The 9,480-nt window shown below is 35.9% G+C and overlaps 3 protein-coding genes across 3 annotated transcripts; all 3 read right to left on the bottom strand.

Moving 5' to 3' along the window:
- Nucleotides 1–1,252: 1,252 nt before the first annotated feature.
- LOC110870309 lies at nt 1,253–5,028 on the bottom strand. The gene is made up of 2 exons (XM_035976720.1): nt 2,566–5,028; nt 1,253–2,472 (listed from the first exon to the last, which is right to left on the bottom strand). The coding sequence occupies exon 1, from the start codon at nt 4,117–4,119 to the stop codon at nt 2,890–2,892; it is 1,230 nt and encodes a 409-aa protein (XP_035832613.1). The 5' UTR covers nt 4,120–5,028; the 3' UTR covers nt 1,253–2,472; nt 2,566–2,889.
- Nucleotides 1,444–2,280, bottom strand: LOC110870308. The gene has a single exon (XM_022119495.1). It carries the CDS (start codon nt 2,278–2,280, stop codon nt 1,444–1,446), a length of 837 nt encoding a protein of 278 aa, XP_021975187.1.
- A 127-nt stretch (nt 5,029–5,155) lies between the features above and the next one.
- On the bottom strand, nt 5,156–8,920 carry LOC110873355 (mitogen-activated protein kinase homolog NTF6). Its single transcript, XM_022122272.2, has 6 exons — nt 8,668–8,920; nt 8,048–8,177; nt 7,485–7,622; nt 7,057–7,389; nt 6,015–6,198; nt 5,156–5,514 (listed from the first exon to the last, which is right to left on the bottom strand). The coding sequence occupies exons 1-6, from the start codon at nt 8,835–8,837 to the stop codon at nt 5,333–5,335; spliced, it is 1,137 nt and encodes a 378-aa protein (XP_021977964.1). The 5' UTR covers nt 8,838–8,920; the 3' UTR covers nt 5,156–5,332.
- Between the last annotated feature and the right edge of the window lie 560 nt (nt 8,921–9,480).

The raw sequence follows: 9,480 nt of genomic DNA, 5'->3' as shown, positions 1-9,480 counted from the left end.
TTACCCCCCACTGTTTGGGGTTATGTCGCACTTTTACCCCCCGGACCAAGTTTCCGTTATTGTTACCGTTAGTTTGTAGTGAAAAGTCCAAACTACCCTTCATCTTCCCCATTAATAGGTTGTATCCTCATCCTGCCCTAAATCGCTAACGTTCTGCCCTCAATCCCTCAATCACTGCCCTCAATCCCTCAATTCACTGCCCTCAATTCTTTGCCCTCTGATCAGTGCCCTGAACATGTCTTCATCTTCGTAATCTGTGCTTCGATTGAAGGGCAAAACTCAACATTCAGACATCATATGTTCATGTGGTGCGAAAACAGTGATGAAACAGTCAGAATCGAAAGCTAATCCTGGTCGTTGGTATATTCGATGTGTAAGTTTCTTCTATTTTATGCTTATTGAATCTTAACTTTGTTGGAAAGTCTTTCTTATGATGTCCGATAATAGGTTGGAGGATGTGGATTCCTAAGATGGGCTGACAAAGGTGAAGAACAGGGATGTCCGGTTTGCGGAGAGGTAATGCCTGGTTTAATTGATGAGTTGGCTAAGTGCAAAGAACAGTTGGGTCGGTACAAGAATGGAGATGTGTTGAAACTGAAGATGTACTTTGTGATTACTTGGGTGTTAATTGTTCTACTGTTTTTGGTTAAGTAGTTTAATGTGGACAAGAGTCTGAATTGATGTACTTTAAGAGATGATTGTTCTACTGTTTTCGGTTAATTATACTTTGTGATGCAATGGTTCTTATTATATGTTTGTTTTGTAGACTGGTTGTAATTCTGTAGGTAAGGATGTTGACAATGAGAAAGATGTTGGTAAGGATGAAGACGTCGTTGCAGCTGAAGAACCAGACAGTTATGTCTACTTTGAGGATCAAGAGTCTGAGATACTCAGACCTTACATGGAGCAAGAAACTTTATGAAAAGATATTCGGAGATCCGACAAAGGATTTTGACCCTGAAGTGCTGGAACATGCATGGGATTACACATATTGGGATGAAGATGATGATTGGTACTTTGACCCATATGAAGGGGAGCATGGTTCTGATTCGGATTGGTCTTGTTTGGATGATTGTCACTGGAAATAGGCTAGATTTTGTTTGGTTTTAAGTTTGTATGTTGGACCTCTTATTTGTACTAAATGTTGCAATGTAATGTAATCGATTCAGTTTCTGCCTCTTATTTGTACTAAAGCAGCCAAACAGCATGATTGTAAACCAACATGCAGCCATATTTGTATAGAACCCAAAATACAAACTTAACAAACCATACATAAAGGTACAAACCAAAGTTGACAAACCTAACATTGTCTTGAACAAACCATACATAAAGGTAGAAACCTAAGATTGTCTTGAACAAACGAAACATAAAGGTACAAACCAAACATTATCTTGAACGAACTTGACAAACAAACAAACATAGTCTAAACTTACAAACCATCCATCACTCATCAAGATTGTAAACTGGTGCACCTTGAGTGGCAGTGTGTGATTCCTGTGAAGCAATGGATTGTTCAGCCCCTTGTCCTTTGCAGCTCCTGACATTGTGACCCATATTCCCACATTTACCACACTTGATGCTACTACCCTTTCTGTTCATTTTACTTCCTTTGTCGAACTCCTGCTCAAGCTCTTTTTCACCATATGCCTTCTTTCTTTTATTCTTTGGCCTTCCAACTTGTGTATGATGCTTTGGTGGGATGAGTGTTGTTGGACACTCTGAAGGAGTCCACATCTCCGGCCCGTTGATTGGCTCTATGACATTGTAATAAAATTTCTTCCATGTTGACAGCCAATACACTTCATCCACCCATTCTTCTGGTATGCCAGCATCAATGCTATTCCTTGACATATCCCATATGGCTGCAACTGCATGTTTGCAAGGCATCCCTGTCAAATCCCACTTCCTGCATGCACAAGTTTTATTTTTAACATTCACAACACACTGTGATCTCGGACCTGTGACTTGATACTTGTCCGAATCAACCATTAAAACAGACATTTCAGCAGCCTGTTTCTTGATCTCATCGAAGACCTCAGTGGCATGAGGAGTGAGTGGCCCCATACACTTTGCTTGTAATTTCTTGACATTCACTATTCTCTTGGTCATGTACTCCCGAATGAATTCTAGGCATGTGATAATCGGCTTGTCCCTTGCTCCTACGATTTGTCTGTTAAAAACCTCACATATGTTGTTCAGCAACATGTCACATTTAGCTCTTCCAGAAAAATATGCTCTTGACCAAGCGGTGAATGGGATCTCATTCAGCCAGTCATACATAGCTCATTCTGTTGTCTTAATTTCTTCCATAGCTTTGTTAAAGTATGGAATAGATGTCTTCCTTCCGGCTGACCAAAGCAAATTCTTGTAAAGATCTCCACGCCACTTGGATTTCATGTTCTCATGAATGTGCCTCAAACAAAATCTGTGCTCAGCATTAGGAAAAACAGCTAGCATAGCTGGAATCAGACCCTGTGATACAAAATGCAATTAATGACAATATTTTGCTACAAAATTTTTTTGCAATGTTTTAATTATGACAATATGACCTTAACAACTTATTACCTTTTGTCTGTCACTGATGAAGGTGAAACAAGAGTTAACCGTACACCCTAGGTCATCTCTCAACAGTTGCAAAAACCATTTCCAGGTTTGTGTTGTTTCTGCCTCAACAAGGGCATAACAAACTGGATATATGCTATTGTTCCCATCAATACCTACAGCACTCAAGATCTGTCCACGAAATGGACCTTTCATGAAACAACCATCCATACCCAGCAATGGTCTTCCAATCATCTTAAATCCTCTCATCATAGAGGCAAAACAAAAATAAACCCTCCGAAACTGCCTTGTAGGACTAGCTGAGTTCCCACATGGCTCCACATCAATTTAAATTGTACTACCTGGGTTGGCTTTTAGAAGTTCATCACAGTATGACCTTAGCAGACCATACTGTTCTTGGTAATCACCATAGATCTTCGTAGTTGCTATCCTTTTGGCTCTGAAGACCTTATGTAGTGATATTTCAAGTTGATGCTTCCGAAGCAGTTGACTTTGGATTGCTTGAATTGGCATGTCTGGATTGCTTTCAATCATAGGTTGGATCTCTTTGGAAATCGAACTCATTGTATACAAAGAAACGTCCCTTGTTGTCAAACAATTGTGTTGATTATGAATGGTCTTCACACACCACTTATCCTTATCTATGTTCCTTGAGATGTGAACTGCCCAAGGACATGTGGGCTTGGTATGCCTTTTAAGGTGCTTGTATTTTTGCCCTACTTTGGTGCATTTACTATTTTGCCCCTCTTCTCCCTTTCTTTTTACAGGACCAAGTAGTGGTGGATTGCTTCCAAAACATACTACCATATACCTTAACAATTCATTTTTTAGAATAAACACATCCCTCCTTGCCTTAAGAGCATAATCTTTCACCATCTGATTCATCTTTTTCTTGTCATCAATAAGCTGACCAATATAGAATGGCAGATCATTTGGACCTTTTGAAGCACTCTTGTTTCTCCTCCTTATCTTCCTGGCAACCTTATCTCTAAGGGTTAAATTTTCATCCGATCCACTTTCAAAATCCTCCAGGTCTACAGGCACATGACCTTCTTCGCTTCTGTCATCATCATGATCCCCATCACTTGAACCATCCAGCTCTTCCCTAGTAAAATCAACATTAGCCCTGAACCTCTGCATATCCACCTCTATTTCATAAACCAAGTTATCTTCCTCAACATACTCATAATCAGGATCACTTCCTTCACTCTCTTCTTCATCTTCATTCATACTATGATTCTGATTATTTATTGTAAATGATGCTGGAACAATTGCTTTACATGCCCCTACAGGACCTTCACTTGTATTTTCCAATATTGTTGACATCCCGTGTTCAACATACATGTCTATCATGTTGGCTCCTTGACGCACATTAGCAAAGACCCCTAGTAAGTCAGCATCACATTTTAATGTCCTAAGACCAAAATCCAACGAACAGTACGGTTCCTTGTAATGAATGCAGAAAAACAAACCATCATCGTATCCTAATTTCTTAACCATCTCCTTTAAAACATCAGTATTCAACACTCTACAATCTACATGATCAATGTAGTTCATCTTCCCACCAAGGTATCTCCTATTTGGGTTTTCTACAAAACTACCTCCATGGTGAATTTTAATGGTAAATTGAGATGGGGTTTCTCCTGTAAACACAAATCAACAACAAATTAACACAGAGAAAAGCTAAACTTTTACCTAATTCAGACCCCTTTGAGCTTGCATGTCACTTACAGTACATTTCACCCTGTTCGAAATACTGATCTTCAGCTCGTATCTTCCACAATCGAAGATCCATGCTCGTAACAGACTTCTTATCTGCTGTAATTGTTGAAGAATGCCTGATCACCGGTGCAGAGGTCTTCTATTTCGATTTAGGTTTACTTCAGGGTTTCAAAGTGATGAATTGGTGATTAAATGAGGTTGCAGGTCAACACTAAAGCGAAATTACCTAATTGCCCTTTGACCATTAACAGAAGTCACTAACATCTAACGGAAACTTGGTCCGGGGGGTAAAAGTGCGACATAACCCCAAACAGTGGGGGGTAAAATTGCAATTATTTCCTTAGGGGGGTAGACATGCCAATGACCCCTAACCTCAGGGGGTAAAATTGCAGTTTACTCTAATTTGCATACTAAACTTTAAGGTTTTTCAATTTTTATAATAAAACTTTTGTTTTTATAAAATTATCACAAAAGCAAAATTAGTTTTTGTTTTACGTTTTTTATTTCGAATTTGGTTGTCATTCAGCTACTACTTAGCATGATATGGTCGTCACATTTGGTCTCATGTTTTTTACCCCTTCGACTTTCTAATGCATGTCGATATAAATTCGAATTCGTCTACATTTTACGTCGTGTTAGAAATTCATGTTTTTATTTTATGTTTTTTCCCGGTTTTAGCCGTTGTTCAGTTGTTACTTAGCATGGTTTTACACAACCCCCACCCCCGGCGCAACTCTAGTAGCACAATTTTACGCTTTGTAACTGCATCGCGGGAGGCTTAAGACTAGTTGAATTAAAATCCCAACATCTACAAATTAAATGAAACTGGAAAAAAAAAATTATCAAACCGAACCGGCTGCAAGTCCAGTGATATTTGTAAAAGTTCAACACTTCAACTCATATGTATAGTCGTAATAAACCGGTTCCTATGATACACATACATTTTACTATTGTTATTATACAGAAAATTAATAAATCAAGAATCCACACAAACATAAACGATCAATACATGTAAAGATCTATATGAAAACATAAAAACTCATTTGGTTTATTGAATGCTTAAACCATTTTCAGGATTAAATTTCAAAGACTCTTTCCAAATAAGTTGTTTCACATCATCTTCACTTAAAGAGGCTTGTTCAAAATCAAACACAAAAGGTGATGGACATGTGGGTTCCTCATTGATCTCATGAAGATTTCTCACCATTGGATGGTTTAATGCTTCCTCCACTAAAAACAAGATGTTACATAATTATTATAAGAGTTTTTTTTTTCTTTTTTTTATAATAATTTTGTTAAATTTAATAAATCTTTATTAAAAAGAGTTAAATGCCATTTTAGACCTTGTGGTTTGGGCCATTTTGACAGTTTAGTTCAGACGTTTCATTTTTTGCTTGTGGGCCCAAAAAGATTTCACCGTTGCCGTTTTAGTCAACTGGGTTAACTTCACCCATTTTTTCTATTAACGAGAAGGGCAAATCAGTCATTTTATATGGCCGAATTGCATTTCTAGTTAACAGAATTACATATGAAATGTCCGAAATACCCTTCTCGGTAACAGAAAAAACGGATGAAATTAACCCAGTGGACAAAATGGCAATGGTAAAACCTTTTTGGACCCACAGGCGAAAAATGAAACCTTTGGACTAAACTGACAAAATTAACCAAACCACAAAGACTAAAATGGCATTTAACCCTATTAAAAAATTAAAATAACTTAAGAGGCTTACCAGTTATGCGTTTGGCAGGATCAAAAACCAACATTCTTTGTGCAAGATCCATAGCCACTGGGGACACATGTGGGAATTTTTCTTGAAAGGTCTTCTTTGGGACATGGGGTAGCTGTTTAACATACCGTCGAGCGTTATCGCTTCTAAGAAACCCAAGATCTGAGTCGTCGGGGGAACCAAGTAGCTGCATTCAACCAATATTTTTAGATAGTTAGATTAAAATTTGCAAAACTAAACCAGGGGTGTGTATGGTTCGGTTTTGGGGTTTTGAAAATGTTTGTTATTCGGTTTTTGGTATTTGATTTTCATGATTGGTACGGTTTTGGTTTTTTCGGTTTTATCATTTCTGTTTAAAACTTTGGGCCGAAAGTAGCCCAAAATAATGAATTTGGGATTGAAAATATGGGCTTGCTGTTAATTAATAATTAATTGATAATTACACATTTGGGTCTAAACATTTTAGGTTACACTATTTTTAATATTTATAAATTACTTAATATTGAAAAAAAAATATAAGCCAAAATACCAGTAACAAACAAAATAAAATAAAATGACTTTCGATTATTTGGTTCGGTTTGGTTTATTCGGTTTTCAAAAAATCAAAACCGAAACCGAACCGTAAAATTTGGTTTCAGAAAATACAAAACCAAACCGTTAGTTTTTATTGGTTCAGTTATTCTATTTATTTCTGTTTCATGCACAACCCTAATTTAAACAACAGAAATAATTTTGAGTCATCTAAAGAACCAATAACTCAAGAAGCTTGCATTTAAACAAATTTTTAAATACATATATTGAAATTAAATTTAATTAAATTAAACAAAAAAATTACAATTTTAAGTCATCTGGAGAACCAAGAAGCTAGATGAAAAATTCAACCAGTTTTTAGACAGTTATAACATAATCCAAATAATTTAAACAAAAAACAATAATTTTGAGTCATTTGGAGAACCAAGTTGCATTCAAACAATTTTTGGGTAACCATATTAAAATTTAATTAATTAATAACAAAAAAAATATATATATATAGGCAGATGGGTACCTGAGTTATAAGAGATAACTGCTGAACATAATCTTTTCCAGGAAAAAGTGGTTCCCTCAAAATAATTTCCATTAAAATGCAGCCAACTGACCAGATATCAATGGCTGCAGTATACTCTGAACAGTTAAGTAGTAATTCCGGGGCTCTGTACCATCTGGTTACGACATATTCGGTCATGAAATCTGTTTCGGATGTGGTTCTAGCAAGCCCAAAGTCACAAATCTTTAGGTCACAGTTTGCATCAAGGAGCAAGTTGCTTGGTTTTAAATCGCGGTGTAACACGTTTGCTGAGTGGATGTATTTAAGCCCGCGTAGTAACTGATACAGAAAATACTGCAATGAAAAGGAGGATTATTATTTGGGTCATTTGAGCATAAAAAGTATAGGCGTGTCGCGGTGTAAGGATTTTTGGTGTGTTTTGAACTTACCTGACAATGGTCGTTTGTTAATGGCTGTGACGAACGAATGATTTGATGTAAGTCGGTATCCATTAATTCATATACGATGTAGACGTCGTTAAACTTTTCCTTGTTTGGTGGCCGGATGATGTCCTTGATTTTGACAATCTGCAAATGTTCAAGAAATTAGACATTTCGACGATGTGGAAAATATCGAGAAATTAGACTAGCCTTTACTTCGGTACTATGCAGTTAATATCGGTGATATATCTGTTTTTTTGGTCATATCGGTCCTCTAGTAAAATATCGGTGTCAAATATCAGTACCGATATTATCGACGATATAACCAATATATCACTGAATTATTAGTGTTAAATTGCTATATATATAAATTCTGCATTATATTAAAATTATCTATATCTCAAATATCGGTCCTTGACTGATATCCAATATTTTACCACATTAACTACATAGATTCGGTATGCAAATTATCGAGAAATTATTATTTCAATATGCGAATCATCAAGAATATATAAAAGAACAGCCCAAATTAGTAAAGAAGAAGATGATAATCCATGAAAAAATGTACATACATTCTCATGATCCATATGGCAAAGGAGTTTGATTTCACGTAAAGTCCTCTTCGCGTCAATTCTGTTATCAAACGCGTTCCCTATTTTCTTTATCGCAACCTCTTCTTTTGTTTCAGAATTCTTAGCACAACTGAAATTAAGCAAGATTAACCAAAAAGTTATTGTCTAATGAACTCAGTAATTCTTAATTAATTGTTTCTAAATCAAATCCAATAAAAAGGCAACAAATCTGAACAATTTTCATGCTCTAAATACTTTTAGATCTCAATAATACTTCCATAAATTGAATATTTATGAACAATTTATCCTTAAACCTTAACAAATAACATCTAAATTTCAATAAAAATGGAATCACATAATAACTCGAATTGGATACATATTTGAACTTTTTAAATATAATTCGAAGTCCAAAATTAGAATCAAATTTTTCGAATCTGAATCGAATTCCATCCCGCTTCAAAATATCAAAATTCTAACAACTCTATTCAATTAATTCGAGTAATTCGAACTTCAATTCGTTTAACTTTAAATATTCATTTAACTATAACCAACTTATCCACAAAACCATAACAAATAACATTGAAATTTAAGCAAACCAGAATTAAGCGAAAAGCGATTACCAAACAAGTCCATAAGCACCACGACCAACGGGTTGAATCGGAGGAACATACTTAGAAGAAACCTCAAACAAATTTCCAAGCACACTATATTGCACATACTTCCCATCATAAACCGGAACTCCTTTCAACACCACACCCACCCCACCACCTTTCGACTCACCTCGTTCCATTACTAGTGTGAAATCACACGTTACAACTGTGAAATCAGTCACTTTAATTCAAACTAATGGGATGATCATCATTACTAGTGTTACCAAGTGTATTTATAATGGAATGAGGAAAGTAAAGTGATTGGAATTTGAAATTTATGGGCCCTTTGTTTTTTTGTCCACTTATTATTTGTGGGACTTTTGAAATGTCAAATTTTCTTGGTCGTTGCTTCGGTTTGGTGGGAAAACTCCATTTTATGGTCAACTTCAGGCAACTTGTTTGAAGGATTTGTTGACTAATGGTTTTTTTTTTTTTTTTTGTTTTCAGTTTTGAAACATGATTGTCTTGAGAAATGGGGAGGAAGAACCGTGGAAATGGAGTGTTGATGAAAGTGGGTTGACTTATACATGACTTGGTGGTTTTGATTGGGATTGGGATTGTGATCTAACTAGTAAACTGCCCCGTGTGTTGCGGTGGCATTATGAAAAAAAAAATTACGTTATAATGTAGACCAACAAAAAGCGTACATAAAATACGCATGAAAACGTGTTATATTTGACCCGACTTATTTCTAAAAAAAAATCCGACTAATTTCTAGGAAAAATAACGTCGAATCGTAAATTAACCTGAATTTATACCCACTTGTAAATAAAAATAAACACG

The sequence above is a fragment of the Helianthus annuus genome, chromosome 8 (assembly GCF_002127325.2).
Source record: "Helianthus annuus cultivar XRQ/B chromosome 8, HanXRQr2.0-SUNRISE, whole genome shotgun sequence".
Classification (NCBI taxonomy): domain Eukaryota; kingdom Viridiplantae; phylum Streptophyta; class Magnoliopsida; order Asterales; family Asteraceae; genus Helianthus; species Helianthus annuus.
Note: the sequence above shows the minus strand (reverse complement) of the source record. Positions and strands in the feature narration are given on the sequence as shown.

What these genes read in the sequence shown, in the direction of transcription:
- LOC110870308 (XM_022119495.1), bottom strand. Translation starts at nt 2,280, where the DNA reads ATGTATGACTGGCTGAATGAGATCCCATTCACCGCTTGGTCAAGAGCA.
- LOC110873355 (XM_022122272.2), bottom strand. Translation starts at nt 8,837, where the DNA reads ATGGAACGAGGTGAGTCGAAAGGTGGTGGGGTGGGTGTGGTGTTGAAA. An exon ending in TAACAAACGACCATTGTCAG is followed by an intron (nt 7,390 to 7,484) that starts GTAAGTTCAAAA and finishes TTTTCATTGCAG; the next exon opens with TATTTTCTGTATCAGTTACT. An exon ending in TCCTGCCAAACGCATAACTG is followed by an intron (nt 5,515 to 6,014) that starts GTAAGCCTCTTA and finishes TCTTGTTTTTAG; the next exon opens with TGGAGGAAGCATTAAACCAT.
- LOC110870309 (XM_035976720.1), bottom strand. Translation starts at nt 4,119, where the DNA reads ATGAACTACATTGATCATGTAGATTGTAGAGTGTTGAATACTGATGTT.